The sequence below is a fragment of the Oryza glaberrima genome, chromosome 6 (genome assembly GCF_000147395.1).
Source record: "Oryza glaberrima chromosome 6, OglaRS2, whole genome shotgun sequence".
Taxonomy (NCBI): Eukaryota; Viridiplantae; Streptophyta; class Magnoliopsida; order Poales; family Poaceae; genus Oryza; species Oryza glaberrima.
In genome coordinates, this window is record NC_068331.1 from 3405232 (window position 1) to 3422414 (window position 17183).

The 17183-nt window shown below is 40.4% G+C and overlaps 2 protein-coding genes across 3 annotated transcripts; one reads left to right on the forward strand and one right to left on the reverse strand.

Annotated features, from left to right (window-relative positions):
- Positions 1-1532: 1532 nt before the first annotated feature.
- On the forward strand, positions 1533-11406 carry LOC127775864 (AP-1 complex subunit gamma-2-like). Of its 2 annotated transcripts, XR_008018048.1 has the most exons (20): positions 1533-1758; positions 1856-2158; positions 2257-2398; positions 2774-2947; positions 3995-4174; positions 4521-4675; positions 5465-5555; positions 5979-6142; positions 6747-6801; positions 6900-7022; positions 7116-7211; positions 7662-7789; positions 8363-8467; positions 8563-8852; positions 9083-9193; positions 9274-9351; positions 9443-9615; positions 10148-10252; positions 10973-11125; positions 11348-11406. XR_008018048.1 is itself a non-coding variant. In XM_052302175.1 (19 exons), the coding sequence occupies exons 1-19, from the start codon at positions 1715-1717 to the stop codon at positions 11066-11068; spliced, it is 2613 nt and encodes an 870-aa protein (XP_052158135.1). In that variant the 5' UTR covers positions 1533-1714; the 3' UTR covers positions 11069-11406. The 2 variants fall into 2 exon arrangements, 1 of the variants encoding a protein (XP_052158135.1); XM_052302175.1 differs by having other exon boundaries at positions 10973-11406.
- Positions 11407-13174: 1768 nt separating this feature from the next.
- Positions 13175-15432, reverse strand: LOC127775865 (RING-H2 finger protein ATL46-like). Its single transcript, XM_052302176.1, has 2 exons — positions 14115-15432; positions 13175-13421 (listed from the first exon to the last, which is right to left on the reverse strand). The coding sequence occupies exon 1, from the start codon at positions 15218-15220 to the stop codon at positions 14129-14131; it is 1092 nt and encodes a 363-aa protein (XP_052158136.1). The 5' UTR covers positions 15221-15432; the 3' UTR covers positions 13175-13421; positions 14115-14128.
- Positions 15433-17183: the final 1751 nt, after the last annotated feature.

The window sequence follows — 17183 nt, forward strand, 5'->3', positions numbered from 1 at the left end:
AAGATTTATTTTAGCTATGGATGCCCATCACCAAAATTCCCTGGAGATGAAGTTGTTGATTAATGCTAGGTATGCACCATACAGAAAGTAATCTATCAGGGGATTTTGCTTGGTTTAAATGACTGAAAATGTAGATTGCCTAGTCTCATAGCAGAAAATCGAAAATTTTCAAGGCAACATTTCACAGGTTATAATAGTTACTTCGTTCAATCATTAATTATTTGATGTTTATAACAATATTTGGTTAAACTTTTAAAGCTTTGACCAACATTAACTTCTCGAGTGCTTAGTTTTAAAATAAGAAAAAATGATGTCTAGCTTTGAGTTGAAAAATATTATCAATAATATCATAAGTTCACTGTATAAGGTTGCTCTATTATTGAATTGATGGTCAAAATTTTACAAATCCAAACGAATTGTTATTGATCTTATTTTAGTGCATTAGTTAATTTAGCATTTCATACCCACAAGGTTAACTATATGTGTATGATGAAACATTTGTCATTACAGCTTTTGACTTAAAAGATAACACACTGATGAATTTCATACTATTTTTTACCAAATACACTCTCACAAACACAACACGGTATACTGCCATATTCAATTGAAATTGACACAACCACTTACTATAAATCCATTGCACGCCTTGTGCTTACACTATTGTCACCTCTATATAGTTTGGGCATTTTTATCCGTGGAAAACAAGTTGCAATTATGTTCATGATATACAAAATACAAAGTATAAGTACTATATATCTAATGTCATCTAAGGAAGTTCATATACCACTAAGGATTCTATTGAAACGCAAGACTGACAAACATAGAGAATTAGAAGTACGTGATGTTGATAGGAATATAAGTATAAAACATATGTTTGCAAAATCTAGGAGAAAAATATATAAATGGTTGCTTGAGTAGACCGTGGGAATTGGATAAGAAATATAGGAATGCAAGTGTATGAAAAATATGACTGCAAAACACATGGAAACAATACATGAATGATTGCTAATTTGAATCATATGATAGAAAAAATGAAGGAATAAAAAAATGAATGGAAGTGTAAAAGAAAATTACAGAACACTGGAAAGACACATAAATGGTCTTTTGATTAGGCCGAAAAAAAACGTAGGAATCGAATGAGAGATGTACAAGGGAAATTTTCTAAGGAGTTAGAGCACTTGCTAACTTTTCTTCAAATTTTTTATAGGATTTCTTGTTACATAGGAATTTCAAAACAACACGAGTAGATAGGATTCAATCCTTTCAAGGCTTTGATTTTTTCGGTAGGATTAAAATTCCCTAATTTTCCTATGATTTCATATAAAATCGAAGGGTACTAAAATCTTATGCTACAGTCCCTAGAAAGAATGCTAAAATGAAAAGTGAACCACGTTGATTATCCCGACACCGTTGGAAACTTGGAATTACCCATGTCAGTGAGCCAGTGAGGTCAGCGTGGTGGGGATCAGATCCCAAATCACCCCAACTAATCCTCAAAAAAACGAACCCCAACGCGAGCGAGAGGGGCCTCTTCGCAAATCGCAATTCCCACCACCACCACCACCACCACCATCGCCACCGCCTACTCCTCCTCCTCCCAGATCCACCCGGCCGTCGCCGCCGCCGCCGCCGCCCCCCACGCCCCGCGGCGGCGAGATCCCTCCCCCGTCGCCCCACCCTGGATTCCGTCGAGAAGATCGTCGAGGACTTCGCCATGGACCTCGCCATCAACCCCTTCTCCTCCGGCACCCGCCTCCGGTTAGCCCTCTCCCCCTCGCCTCGGATGGATCACCACCCGCGTCTCCTCTCGTATCCCCTCCTATTCCTCAGATCCGCGCGCGTGGTTGTGGTGCAGGGACATGATACGGGCGATACGCGCGTGCAAGACGGCGGCGGAGGAGCGGGCGGTGGTGCGGCGGGAGTGCGCGGCGATACGGGCGGCCATCAGCGAGGGGGACCAGGACTACCGCCACCGGAACATGGCCAAGCTCATGTTCATCCACATGCTCGGGTACCCCACCCACTTCGGCCAGATGGAGTGCCTCAAGCTCATCGCCGCCGCGGGCTTCCCCGAGAAGCGCATCGGGTACCTCGGCCTCATGCTGCTGCTCGACGAGCGGCAGGAGGTGCTCATGCTCGTCACCAACTCGCTCAAGCAGTATCCACCCATACTATACTTATGCTCCATATCTGTTTTGATTTTTCTTAGAATGCTATGTTCTGCTTTGAGCATTTGGTAGTACTTAACGCGGACAGAGATCTTAACCACTCGAACCAGTTCATTGTGGGGCTTGCACTCTGTGCTCTTGGCAACATTTGCTCCGCTGAAATGGCGCGTGATCTGTCACCTGAGGTGGAGAGGCTATTGCAAAGTAGGGAACCAAATACCAAGAAGAAGGTATATGTTTACTTTAGACTTGATGTTATAGTTTCTACTGAAGTCTGTTTTTAGCATGATGTCAGTATGTCCATTCCATGAGTCTTGTTCTGTGTTTATTAGTACTTGTAAATCGTAATAATGTAATGTGATAGGTTAATAGCTCATAGCATATGCTCTGGGTAAGTTAGCAAAGGTCAATTTGAACTCAAACAATCATTCTTTGTTTTGTGGGTGTTGTCGTCTATACCATCATTATTCAAAGCTTATTACATGTCGAGCCTTTTATTTCCCTGTCGTTTCACCCTGCAAAGGTGTCTTGCCTTTGTTGTTTTTGGTTCTGAAATACTTGAGGTGAATTGTCATACTAATTGTACAGGTTTGGCTGTTTTGTAGGCTGCCTTATGCTCTATAAGGATCGTACGGAAGGTTCCAGATTTGGCAGAGAACTTCATGGGCTCTGCTGTTTCACTACTGAAGGAAAAACATCACGGGGTTCTCATATCTGCTGTTCAGCTCTGCGCAGAACTTTGTAAAGCAAGCAAAGAGGCATTGGAGTACCTGAGGAAGGTACGATGCATTCTAGGAACCGTTATATTTTTTCCTTGGACAATGCTGCCTATTACCTTCTGTTTGCATTCTCAAAGTTACTATGTAACAAATTACTTATTTTCATCTCCTCTTTCCATATTAACGCATACCCTTTCAGTAAAGCCCTTGGAATAATACCAAACTGTCTTATTTGTTTCAGTTTTTTTGCTCTTACCAATCATCAGATTCTTGATATCTAATTACCGCCAGCTGCCACTCTACTGTCTCCGATGCCCAAATTACTGACTTGAAACTTATACCTTTTTGAACGTATCAAGTTAAAATCATACGAGTATTGTTGATTTAGTCTTGTTGAACCATTTGTTGCTTTCCCAGTGTGGTATTTATGATGTTTGAACATCCAAACATCCATGTGTAGGCACAAATAGTAGATAATAGGGTTTCTGGTGATGTGTCTGTTGAGGCGTTGACACACTTGCTGTATATCTTTTAACTGTACAAAAAATCCTTTGTCCGATGGTTTTATGATGTTTGGTGGGAAAGCTGGGAATGCAGTACAGTCCCCAAGTTCCTGTGGTCGTGGTTGATAGGAAGACTAGAGATGATGTTTGCCAAATACTGGAAGTGCAGAGTTTGGTGATTTTATTCGTTTCTTCTGAATAATGAATTATTCCGGCTAAAGGTTGGAATCACCACCATAGAATTTTCAGATCCATCAGACTAGTTAACAGTTGGGACTTGGGACTAATAATCTATGGCTAAATCCCTGCTTATTTAGCATCCTATATATTCCAAACTGTCAACCCCAATTCCTGCTCCTCAATTCATTTGATGATGCATTGAGCCATTGATTCTACAGAGTCGTTTAAAAGCATTAGTATAATAGTTAATCATTGTTTATGTATGTGACACTTGACCCAATACCATGTTCATTGAAAGAGGCAGGATTTTTTTGTGTTCTATCGCATAGTGTGTTCACTTTGTTGGTTGCTGATACCTACAATATCATATCAAACTAATGTATTCATTTGCGGCAGTACTTCTGATAAAATTTTGGTTCTACAGAACTGCCTTGATGGTTTGGTCAGAATACTGAGAGATGTGTCCAATAGTTCATATGCTCCTGAATATGACATTGCTGGAATTACGGATCCGTTCTTGCATATCAGAGTGCTTAAGCTCATGCGAATTTTGGGTCAAGGAGATGCAGATTGCAGTGAGTTTGTGAATGATATTCTTGCTCAGGTGAATTGTTTGTTTTTATTTTATACACAACAGAAATTTCACTATGCAAATCACATCTGTTCTGATCATTTTGTAGACAGTTCATGATCATTACACCCTCACAAATTGCATTACTATTAATGTATTGTAAATCGAAATGAGCGTCTTCAGTGGTACTAATCCCAGATATTTATTTAGGTCTTGTAGCATTGTTAGTTTGTTACTCTTGGATTAAGAACTCAGTGATATGATTATGTTTTTCTCATTGTTGAATTATTCTTTTAGTAAACCATGTTTTTTGTTGAAGTCTTCTTTCCCGCAGCTGTGCTCTGTATCTTATATCGAATTATTTGCATTGCATTTCCAGGTTGCAACAAAAACTGAGTCAAATAAGAACGCAGGAAATGCTATTTTATATGAATGTGTTGAGACTATAATGGGCATCGAAGCTACTAGTGGTTTACGTGTGCTGGCAATCAATATCTTGGGTAGATTTCTGTCCAACCGTGATAATAACATCAGGTAATTCACTCTTTTCTCTTGGACAACTGATGTTCAAGCCTCTTAACTTTTGTGAATAAAGGGTTTAAAGTAAAAGTTTGCTAGTTAATTTTCTTGTAATTCAATGGGTTACTTACCCTGAGCATTGTTCCAAACTTCAAGGTACTACTGCTTGGTGCTTATGATTGACTATGAATTGGACTATTACTTTTGTACTCCCTCATATTATAGGAGTAAGTTGTACTATGAATTGGACCAAGTTTCTATACTCCTTTAAAAGACCCTAATTGTGGTGGTGAGTGGTGAATCTGCCACCACCTACCACCACTACCTTGTGGGTCCCCAAATAGTGAGATAGGTGGACTTTTATCCCTTCCCCAACCAGAAGCCATCACACAAGGAAAATTTATTTTAAAGTGATATACAAAATGATGAAAAATATGATGTGAATGATTTACAATGGGACCATTTTATTTAATGTTTGAGGTTTTAAAGTCTTCTTTTAATTCCCGTTGCAACGCATGGGCATTCAGCTAGTATAGAAAAACGTAGCAACATTTCGTTCCCAAAAAAGTATACTACAAAAATATATTCAATGGTGGATTTAGTGGAACTAATTTGGTTTTGTAGATTTTACTACATTTTCCTATAAACTTGGTCAGACTTCAAGAAGTTTGACTTAGGACAAACCTAAAATGCCTTCTAATATGAAATGGAGGGAATAACACATTTGTATGATTTAGGTGTTTTGACTAGTAAAATATTCTTCCATATGAGAGATAATTCTCAGTGTGCATACTGTGCTTTCAGATATGTTGCTCTGAACATGCTTATGAAGGCCATGGAGGTAGACACGCAAGCAGTGCAGAGGCATAGAGCAACAATATTAGAGTGTGTCAAGGTAAATTCTCCAGTTAATGTGCTCTGGATTTATTCTCATTCCTCTAGGGAAGTAAAATAATGCTCATGTATGTAAAATTCTGAGACACACCTATGGTAGCTTCCTGAAAGTATACTGTTTATTTCCGCACTTCTTGAGACTACAGCTAATCATAACTAGTGACAAGTGCAGACCATCCTCCTTTCTTGCATTTCTAGTCAGGTTTAGCCGAGTGCATTAAGGAAAATTTCTTCTGCTTGATCCCGTAGTAAATGATGATTGCATGATCATTTTAAAGAAAAAAACAGCATTGCCATAGTTTTTATGTCTACTGCAGTTTGCGTTGTTGATGTGCCTACTATTCACTTTCACTTTATTGTTACCAGATTTCTTGTTCCTTTTCTTTTACACTTCAATAATTCGTAACTGCTGATGTTTTTCCAGGATGCTGATGTATCTATTCGCAAAAGGGCCCTTGAACTTGTTTACCTTCTTGTCAACGATGCAAATGCAAAATCTTTGACCAAGGAGCTTGTTGATTACCTGGAAGTAAGTGATCAGGACTTCAAGGACGACCTCACAGCAAAGATATGCTCAATTGTTGAAAAGTAAGACTTGACGTAGCATAACCCCCTCCTTATCTTTTTTTTTACTGACCGACTTGATTCAGGGTCAATTTTTCGTGGATGTCATCTCTACTAGTTTTGTAAGAACTCTTAGTTGCATATTCTGTAAATGTTTCAAAGGTCCTTTGTATCCTGTTGTTACATGCATTTTGAAACGTAACAGACAATCAAAAAGGATACTCATCCTATACAATTAATGGTGAAACTTCACATACGGTACAGTATTATTTCCTACCCCAAGTGGAGCAAAGGGAAATATAAATAAGGGTAGACAATTTGTTTAACGAGAATACATAGTTCCTTCCTTTTCATATCATTCCTAACCTTTCTTTACATAGCAAAGGATTTGCACATAGTTCTATCAGGAGGATAATAATCATGTCAGATCAACATAACATAATACACTATCTTCTGCATTGGTTTAGTTAACAGGCTATAAGCCTATAAAACAAGTATTTCATTTTACGACATTTACCTGTGTTGTCCCTTTATTATATTTGTTCAATTTTGTTTTTTTCTCCTGTTGATTTATACCTTTCTGTCTCCTGTTGATTTATGGACAATAATAATGTAGCATTTCAAATAGGTTTTCCCAAGATAAACTTTGGTACTTAGACCAGATGTTCAAGGTTTTATCTCTGGTATGTACAGAAGCACAACTATGGGGATATTTTCTCTTGCACCGTTCAATCAGTAAAAATCCATTTTGTTTGAATTATGTTACCTTGTACATCCTCAGGCTGGAAATTATGTGAAGGACGATGTATGGCATGCTCTAATAGTCTTAATAAGCAATGCATCTGAACTCCAAGGATACTCAGTGAGATCATTATACAAGGCATTGCTAGCTTGCGGTGAACAGGTATGGAGAAATAGTCAGTCTTCTTTATGATCTATACCATTGAGTTGCTACTTATCTGACATACCTGAATCTCTTCTACATTGAATTATTTAGGAAAGTTTGGTTAGGGTAGCTGTATGGTGCACTGGTGAGTATGGTGAAATGCTGGTGAACAATGTTGGTATGCTGGACATAGAGGAACCAATCACGGTGAGTTAACAATTCTTGCCACCATTCTCATTGGCTGCATGCTTCTGCCAAGAAGTCAGGATGCAATTAAACATTACTGCAGTTCTTGTTCAGGCATGTGATGCTTTCAATTTGGCTTAGTTTATTTTTAGGACTGATAAGTGATAACTCTTAGACACACTAAAAGTGTCTCATAATACCTCTTGTAACGATCAACTTGGAATTACCGAATTACAAGTGCTATATGTAATGATGGTCAAAAGGAAAAGCTACATGATAAATCATTTCCACCTATCCACATGTCTTTTGTAGATGGTTCACCACGAAATGCTTTATAGAATTCGTCAGTTTGTTAGTTCAATGCTTTTCCAGTGTATGCTGGTGCTTCTCAGTATGTTTTTCGTTTAGTACCATTGCTTTTCCAGTTTAAAAATTTTAAAACAGCTTGGTTTTTTTGTGTAACCTGTTCAGGTAACAGAATCTGATGCCGTGGATGCTGTAGAGGTCTCTCTTAAACGATACTCTGCAGACGTGACAACTCGGGCTATGTGTCTAGTATCTCTCTTGAAGCTCTCTTCCCGATTCCCACCGACTTCAGAGTAAGTTATCATTTAACTTGACCTTGTAGTAGTAAATGAATTGTATAGCTATCTTAATTATTTCAGTCGTTCTGGTTTCATGTTATTGATTGATCTGAGGTAGAACAGCTATTGCCACAGGATCATCCCATTCTGATTTTGTCCTAATATGAGCACAAACTGCCTGTGCTTATTATATAATGAAAACTTGCCACGAAGAAGGAAATATTTATTTGTTTTCAAACATTTTTGTAGGTCACTCAGTTTCTTATGAACTGGTTTCTTGTTAATTAACATACTGAATAACATTGAAATGTTCACGAGCTGATTGCCATACTTGTTGGTAACAAATCTCTCTTCATTTCACTTTACCTTTCTTTACATGGATACAAATATGATTTTAGCACCAAACAACTTTGCTTGTGATGGAAAAACAAAGCTAATGTACCAACCCTTTGTTTGAAGTTTCTGTTAGTCTTTGTGTGGTATTCTTTTGATCCTCTTGCAAATATTTTAATATAAGTAGCGTGATTTGTGATATCTATCTCAAGATGGTTTGCATTTTGTCACCATACTCTGTTATCTTATTGCCAGGAGGATAAAGGAAATAGTTGCACAGAATAAAGGGAATACTGTGCTTGAACTACAACAGAGGTCAATTGAATTCAACTCCATTATACAGAGGCATCAGTCTATAAAGTGGGTGACAGATTCTGCCATTGCTGTGGGTGCTTTCTCTAATATATTTGTTTCTGTAAGATAGATTAACCTTGAGGATGCTGTTGTATGAACAGATCATCTTTGCTTGAGCGGATGCCTGTGATAGATGAAGCTAGTTACTTGGCTAAGAGAGCTGCTTCCACACAAGCAACTATTTCATCAGATAAATTAGCTGCTGCAGCAACTCCTGGAAGCTCGCTTAAGCTTCCAAATGGTGTAGCAAAGCCACCACCGGCTCCTCTAGCTGATTTGCTTGATTTAAGTTCTGACGATGCTCCTGCGACTACTTCCGCCCCTACTACAGCACCTAATGATTTCCTACAGGATCTTTTGGGCATAGGCTTGACTGATTCATCTACAGCAGGTTTTGATCTTACTTTTTTGTTCATTCAGTACATATTTGGTTTGACAAGTGAAGCAAGTGATGCTCATATTCTCACATTTGATACTCATTTATGTCAGTAATATTTGTTTGATGAGGAAGCTTTCCTACATATTGTTCTGTTTTGGATGGTTTAGGACATGGCATTGAATCCTTAATCATACAGTTTGTGGTGTATAATGCTCACGGTTTTGTTTCTGGTTTATGTTAAGGTGGAGCTCCATCAGCAAGCACAGATATTCTGATGGATCTTCTATCAATTGGTTCTTCTCCAGTACAAAATGGCCCACCAACAGTATCAAACTTTAGCCTTCCTGGTCAAGGTAAAAGTTATCATGATGATAATATTTGCATGTTTTTCATATGTTGCTGATCCAAGCTTACTTATCTTAATACCATGCAGCTGAGACTAAAGTTGCACCTGTTACACCCCAAGTTGTGGATCTTCTTGATGGTTTGTCCTCAAGCACATCTCTTTCTGGTCAGATCCTACTGCCTTACTATTATCTAACATTATGGAGCACTGCAAATGATTATGATATTTACTGTTGCTATGCTTGCTTGCTCACCAGATGAGAATACAGCTTACCCGCCAATCACAGCTTTCCAGAGTGCAGCTTTGAAGATCACTTTCAATTTTAAGAAGCAGTCTGGAAAACCTCAGGAGACTACAATTCATGCTAGCTTTACAAATTTGACATCTAATACATTCACGGATTTCATCTTTCAGGCAGCTGTACCAAAGGTATTACCTTCAAACTGTTGTTTTGGGGTCACCTCTGATGCTCATATTAACTGGTCAGAAATGGAATTTTTAGTAAAAAAGTTAGGACTTAAGAACCAACTATTTATTTATCTGTTTTAATTTCTGTATAAAATTTGTATAACTATTACTTGGCTTGAAATACCAAAAACCATCTATTGAGGAGGTTATTTATTTGCATTTTCCTTTTTCTGACAGTTTGAAACTCTGTGTACTGGCCATTTAATTTTTAAAAGAATACTTTAATCTATATTTTCAAGCATCATTGTGATGGCTGATGGCCTGTTATGCACATCTGTATTCTTTTGGTTTCCTTTAATATTGTTATTAGAATATATAAAAAACGTTTGTAAATTTCAAGGGAGTGGGTGACATGATACTTTTAGTTGTTTTTGCTATTCACTTTAACCTTGAAATTCCATCATTCAGATGAGTTTGTAGTTTGCTTTAGTAGTTGTGAAACATACAAAATACTCGAGGCTTATATTTCATTTCTGCCGAATTTGGATTTCAGTTTATCCAGTTGCGTTTGGACCCCGCTAGCAGCAACACGCTTCCTGCCAGTGGAAATGATTCTGTTACACAAAGCCTCAGTGTCACAAATAACCAACATGGACAGGTAATAAAGGAGTTGTGCCCTGCAGAAACAAATTATGACCTATTTCTGGTTTCTTTGATTTAATAGTCTTCTTTAAAAGCTTGAAAGAGCATATGTAACCATAACGATTCAGTTTTAGCTCAGTAGTTAAGTTGGAATATTATAAGTCAAGAGTTAATCCATGTGCCAAGGTTACATGCTTTTGTCATAACTCCTACCTATATGCTGCCTTTTGCCTTTGTGCCATTGATATTTCGAGCTTAATTACATCTCAACTCTCCAAGTAAAAACTCCATTTCTGGAGATCTACCAATTACAGGTTCATCTTACACGTATCAAATAATTAGGTTTAAAATACAGTATTGCTATTAGGTGCACTGGCTGTATGCATGAGTAACAGAAGATGATGTGTGTTTTTACTGATTCGCACAACCACCATGAATAGCTGCCTATTATACCTGTCATGTTTCCATGCTTTTATTCAGTATGATCCGTAAGTATACATTGTTCGTTGCTGTTATATCTGGAATTAGTTGCGTCATCTATGCATATTTTAGTGCATCATACAATATCAGGCGAGCAGAATTAGGATTTTATGATCCATCACTAAAGCTTCCCGTAGTCAGTCCTACCATCCTCCACATAGACAACTATTTGGTGCACAAACAGTCCATCACTAAGGTTCAATATTCTTTCTAGACTTGTGATTCCTAATCTCCGTTTCTGAATTTTACCGCACAGAAACCCCTTGCGATGCGAATCCGGATAACTTACAAAGTGAACGGTGAGGACAGGCTGGAGCAAGGGCAAATCAACAATTTTCCTGCTGGATTGTAGTTTGACCTGTGTCTATAATGTTGTGATAGCTCTTCCAACTGCTGCAAGCAAAGGCGAGTTTTTCTTTTTACTTTTTTCTGCTCTTCCCCTTTTGCTTGCCTTCTAGTGAGTTATGTACACGACTTAGCTGGTTTTGGCCATTCATTCTTCCTTTCTATATTGTATAGTAGCCGGCAGCAATTAATGCTACATCTTCAGTTTTGGCAAAATGTATTCATATGGTGCTGTATATCACTTGAGGATAACTAAAATTTTCAGCCTCCCCCTCATTTCAGGCAGCAAAGGAATGTGTTGTATCATGATATTGTTCAATGTAATTATTTGTTTTTTTGGGTTTACGTACCTGTTCCATGGTAAAACCCCACTGGCATATTTTGGACAACTGGACATTTTTTTTTGGCTGGAAAGACTTTATAATCTGCACAAAAGGAAAAGAAAACCATCCAGAATTGGTTTATTGTTTTATCCGGTGGCAGATTATTTCATTACACAACTATCGGGCTGCAATTTCTTGATAAAATATCTGGAATGAGGACTCCCGTCATCTCTTCCCAGATGCAATGCAAGCCGAAATTGTGGAATGATAACCCTGTTAACTGTCACAGACAAACTCATCATGAATCGGAGGAGATGCTCGACAAAATATGACCTGGTAAAGCACTCGAGTCTCCTGGCCATCGAGGTACATCCTGTGAAAGCTGATCCCCTTATCCATGATTCATTCATCGGTGTCTCAGCATCAGCACCATCCCTGAATAGTTGCTTCCACTGCTCCAGTACTAATAGCAGGACTGTTCAGATTCCAGAAAGCCTCCTTTATTGTCATTTGACACCTTGCCTTGCCCCATGTTTTGCCTGATGGATGGGGTGCCCGTCTAGTGTGTGCATTAGTGTCTGTGTGTCTGTTCGGTCATCACCACTCACAAGTCAGTAGCAAGCAGCGCAGCACAAAATTTCAAACCTCCTTTGGAACGGAGGATCTTTGAAGGATTTTGCGGGATTTGAAATAATTACTGGCAAAATCCTATAAAAATTATGTTCCGAAGGGGACCTTGCCCTTTAATCCAAAACAGGTACTAGATAACGAGGTAGCTCGGCTTGTTTGAGTTCGTTATATGAGCCATGCTTGTTGACCCTGGCTGGCTTGTCTTGTTAACCCTGACGAGCTTAAAAACCTAGCTCGGCTCGTTAATAGTAAGTTCTATCTTGTTTATGTCAACATTTATAATTTTAAATTTGTCTATTTATCGTATACTAACATATTGATGCCAGATACTTTAGATGTAACTTAAAATACTAGTAAGTATATAGTGATCTTTTATACTAGCGAGTTATTAAATGAGTCGCTTGTTTAGCTTACAAGAAAAATGAAAACTAGCTCTGCTGGACTCATTACGACTATGAGTTTGCGCCGACCCATTGTCATAAGCTTCGGCGTTTTTTTCCACCCCTAGTCCAAAATATGCCCTCTCTTACCAAGATTGCCATGCTTTGCAAACACTCGTCGTTACAAGTTTTCAATGGAACCCGCCAAACTTTTTTCTCCCATTTTGGACCTGAGAGCGCACACGCCCTGAGCACTATCACAAGATTAGTACAGCTAATTAATGTTCATTTAATATCGGATAAAGACACATAACCACACTCACTCAGGAGCAGCTCTTCACATGCTGCAGTTTGCAGGCGATAAACCCTCCCTTGTACCGAAGTGAACGAGCACTAGTGCACGAGTACTTAGCCTGTGTCTATCGCTTTCGGCCGTTTCGAAACGCTCCCGTCCAAGCAATAAGACGAGACGTGGCTGAGATATAACACGATTATTTAATGTAAGTATCTTGCAGCTTTAATGCAGGCTTGAATCTTTGATCGATAGCAGATGCTGCCTTCAGTTTGGCGGATGCGTCCGCCCTACCTGTCCCGGAAGCCAATTTAATTACTCCCCCAAAGCCACATCATAAAGCACAGTTTTAGTTGATAATTCTTCGCCAACCTTTTGAAATTGTAGTCATTGGGTATAGGTTTTTTAGAAGTCATTTGCTTTTTTTATTTTCAATACAAGATTTGTTTGAAAGTGTTCTCCACTGGAACTAAGATAAAAAAAATTACTTCAGTTAATAAAGTTTCTGTAACTAACTTGTTCTTTTTTTATCACTAACATGTACTCTCTCCGTTTCACAATGTAAGTCATTCTAGCATTTCTCACATTCAAATTGATGTTAATGGAAACGGAGGAAGTAGTACTGTAGTACTGTATTTTTTTTTCTTGAGGCCAACACTGGTAGGCTTAAACTGGCATGACTTGTGTGTTTCTTTCCTTTTTCCTTTCTCTCTTTGTCATCATCAACAGGAGATCCTGAAAACAAAAATTAATAACTACAAGATGACTCTAATGGTTGTTGCTTGGCAGGAAAACTGCGAAGAAAAATTAGTTTGATACAATCCTGAAATTCTGCAACAGCAGCTCAACTGCTCAAGTATTATAGAAAGGAAGCTTAAATTAAGCCTAAATGCTAAACTGTTTATTTTCAATCGTCAGAAAACAATCCTATGCGTCAATGCGTGTAAACTAACGATAGCTTGAGTTGTGGAGAACTTGCAAAGTACTTGAAGATAAAGCAAAGAGTAGTGTACAAGCAGTTGCTTGCTAAGACAACAAGAATCTACTATTAAAACAAGTACTTGTTCTTACTTAAATGTTTGATCAACTCTACCACATTGGCTGATTGGCCCACAGGCATTTCTTTCAGGGCAAAGTGCAGTTATTCCAGCGTTGCAAATGGTGGATATCCATAGCCCATAGGAAATAAACTAGTATTTTTGTTCATAAATTTAGCCTCTTTTGTTTAGTATTGCAACTACCAATACTAATTCTGCAGAGTAAGAAATCCTCTCTATGAAGCTATTTGTTCATCATGAACACACGAGGTGATGCAATCGAACAGCAAAAGTAGAATGGAACGAATTGGCTATGAACAGATTGATTAATACGGTGTTAAAAAGATGAGCAGAATTAGCTCTGAAAAAGTTTTGCAAATTGCAAACACACCATGGAAATCAGCATCAGGAAGCCCCGGGGCTTCTCCTCGGCCACGGCAGCCGGCCGTCCACCGCCGGCGAGTCGTCGGAGGCGAGCACCGGCAGCTTCCCCTTGCCTTGCCGCGGCCACTGCCAAATCTTGGACACCGAGAAGCTGTCGCCCTTGCTGCCGGCGCCGATCTTCTTCCCGTCGGCGGCGGCGGCGGCGTCGTTGCCGGCCGGGTTGGCGCCGGCGAGCCTTCTCAGCCTCGCCCTGCCATTGCCGTCGCCGTGCCTCCGGTGTACGGACACCTGCAAGCTCGCCTCGGCGAGGACGTACTGGTAGGAGCCCATGGAGAAGCACCGCCTGGCGTCCAAGCTGCTGCTGCTCGACTCGCCTTCCTCTCGCGTGATAATGCCACCGCCGACGCCGACGCCGGCGGCGGCGGCGGCGGCGTCGTCGCGGTCGTGGACGGGGCCGACCGCCCTGGAGAGGTTCTTGAACTTGCCGAGGCGGACGGGGAACACGGCGTCCTCCTGCTGCTTCCGGTCCTCCTCGTCGGCCATCTCGTCGAACGCGGCGTCGAACAGCGCGGCGGCGTCGGCGCCGAGCGCGGCGCGGCAGAGCGGGCACGTGGAGTTGGAGAGCAGCCACGTGTCGATGCAGTCGATGTGGAACGCGTGGCCGCACACCGGCAGCAGCCGGAGCCGGTCGTCGCCGGCGAACTCGCACAGGCAGACCGCGCAGTCGAACGGCTCCTTGGCTCCGCCGCCCGCGCCGCCGCCGCCGCCGACGCCGACCACCACCTCCCGGTACATGAACACCGGGAGCGCGTCGATGACGTCCTGGTCCAGCCCGGCGTCGTGCAGGTGGAACAGCTGCTGCAGCTGCCGTTGCAACGCCGACTCCTCCACACCCTCCGCCGCCTCCGCGTCGCCGCCGCCGCCGCCATCTCGCCCACGGCCGCGCCTGAGCAAGAATCTGACAAGAAGATGCAGCAACCCGGACACGAACAGCACCACAGCCAATATCACCAGGACGAACACCACCGCCGGGCTAATCCTCGCCGCACCGGACACCGTCCCGCCGCCGCCGCCGCCGTCCTGGTTGCTCCTGATTACTCCGGCGACCATCATCTCCGGAGCAATGCGACTCTCATTTCGCGAGGCGAAGCACACAACGCCCTTTTGAGCTGACCTTCTTCGCTTGATGATGCTACTAGTATTTCCTTTGGTTGTTTTGCAAGTTGCAAGTGCAAGAAGGATCCAAGCAAATTAGGTGTTTGAGAAAATGGCCAAAGCAAAGGGGGGTTGTGAGGTGTGACATGCCCATGTTTATATGCAACTGGGGGACACACAAGCAACAAACTGAACAAACCAAGAAAACCAGCAAAGGTGGCAGCTTTGGGAGACTGATTTTTTTTAATAATGGTTAACAAAATAATACTTTCTCCTAATACTGGTCCAGATTCGTAATAGAATGTGTCCAATCGGGTATTACTTTGCGATGGAGGGAGTACAAACTTTGGCTAACCATTTTCCTATTGCAACATGTATGTATAACATGGAAAAAATTGTAATGTATATCGTAAAAGTATTACTCCCTCCTCTTCAAAATATTTGTTTTGTGCTAAGCCAAACATTCTTAATTTTGACTATAATTCTTTTTTAGAAATTTATACAACACATTAAACAACATGTTAAAAAGTAAGTATTTTGAAATGGAAAGAGTAGCATTTGGTGATATAAAATCTACCCATAAATTTTTCATGTGTCCAATCTAAATATTTAAAGAGATATTGATGCTTAACGCTTAATGTTTTGAGAAGATTGACATGATATGCACTAAAAGGACATGCATTTCTTGCAGAAGCAGAGATCAGAGAGAGTACATACATGTACATCTGTGCATGGGTTCCTGAACCTTTATGCAAGGTTGGTACTGTTTTCTTTTCTCCCTTCTCTGGGCAATAGATTTGGCTTTGGAATATATGTGGGGAGACACTGGTGATGCTGCAGTTAAGAGGCCATTTTCTTGCGCATCAACAGGTCAAGGTAGATTGCACACGGAACCATGGCCTATTGGGATATCTTGTGATTTTGCTTTCCATTTGGTCCCTCTTGTGATGTGAAACAAAAGGGAAAAGAAAGAACCAAGAGCGTGTCACTCTGACGAAAAAAAGTTGGAAATTTTCTGTAGATACTGTGGTTGTCAATACTGATCATAGTGGTCTATGTATGTGCAGTGTCATTGCTTGATGTGGCTGTCAACTTGCCGTTCGTTTTCACTGCAAATTGGAGGAGATATTTCTTTGTTATTCTTGTCATCTGAAACGCTGAAACCAACAGCGTTATCCAACCTAAAAAGTTCAGAGTTTGTGAGCCAGAGTTGTTGTGTTGTGCAGTGATGATTCAGTGCTTGATTGCTTGCTGATGCCCTCTCTCTTCAGGCTCAAAAGCTGCACTATAAAAAATGGTTCACACAGTGGAGGAGGAGGAGACAGCTGCATCAGTGCGTTTGCCACCTAGTTTATGGTTAGGGTTCAGTCCCATCCCATGTGGCTGATAAACCAACTTTGCAACTGAAAATTCATGGTCATAGACTGCTCAAGGAGGCAATGGAATTGATCCCCTCAAAATAATTTTGTCAGGTTATTATTGTATACACTTCAAATTCCTTTTGAGCTGGATAATTCATATGGCAATGTTGTCACCACCACAATTTCTCGACTGGTACCAAAAATGGGTTCACTGTCTGTCAACTAGAAATATTGAAAAAAATCGAGTTGAAATGGACAGATTTATTGTCATTTTAAGGTAATCACCTAAAACAAGGTGGCGGGCCTGAGAAGTGATGTGACTCACAAAACGATTTAGAGTGCACGAGTTTACAAAGAATTTCATATGAAATAACTAAAAAAATAGAAAAGAAATCCCACGTTTAAAACAGGCATCCCAATATGCTTTGTGCTTCTACTTCTGACATTTGCTATCACCATTTCAGTTAAGTCCATCAAACCATGGGCAGAGACGGCATAGGATAGGTAAGGATTAGAGTCACTCCATAATCCCTATTAAAATACTAATCTTACAAAAATAC

Coding starts and splice junctions, on each gene's coding strand:
- LOC127775864 (XM_052302175.1), top strand. CDS start 1,715: ATGGACCTCGCCATCAACCCCTTCTCCTCCGGCACCCGCCTCCG. Junction 6,802..6,899: donor TGTTCAAGGTTTTATCTCTG/GTATGTACAGAA, acceptor GTACATCCTCAG/GCTGGAAATTATGTGAAGGA. Junction 7,790..8,362: donor CGATTCCCACCGACTTCAGA/GTAAGTTATCAT, acceptor TCTTATTGCCAG/GAGGATAAAGGAAATAGTTG.
- LOC127775865 (XM_052302176.1), bottom strand. CDS start 15,220: ATGATGGTCGCCGGAGTAATCAGGAGCAACCAGGACGGCGGCGGCGGC.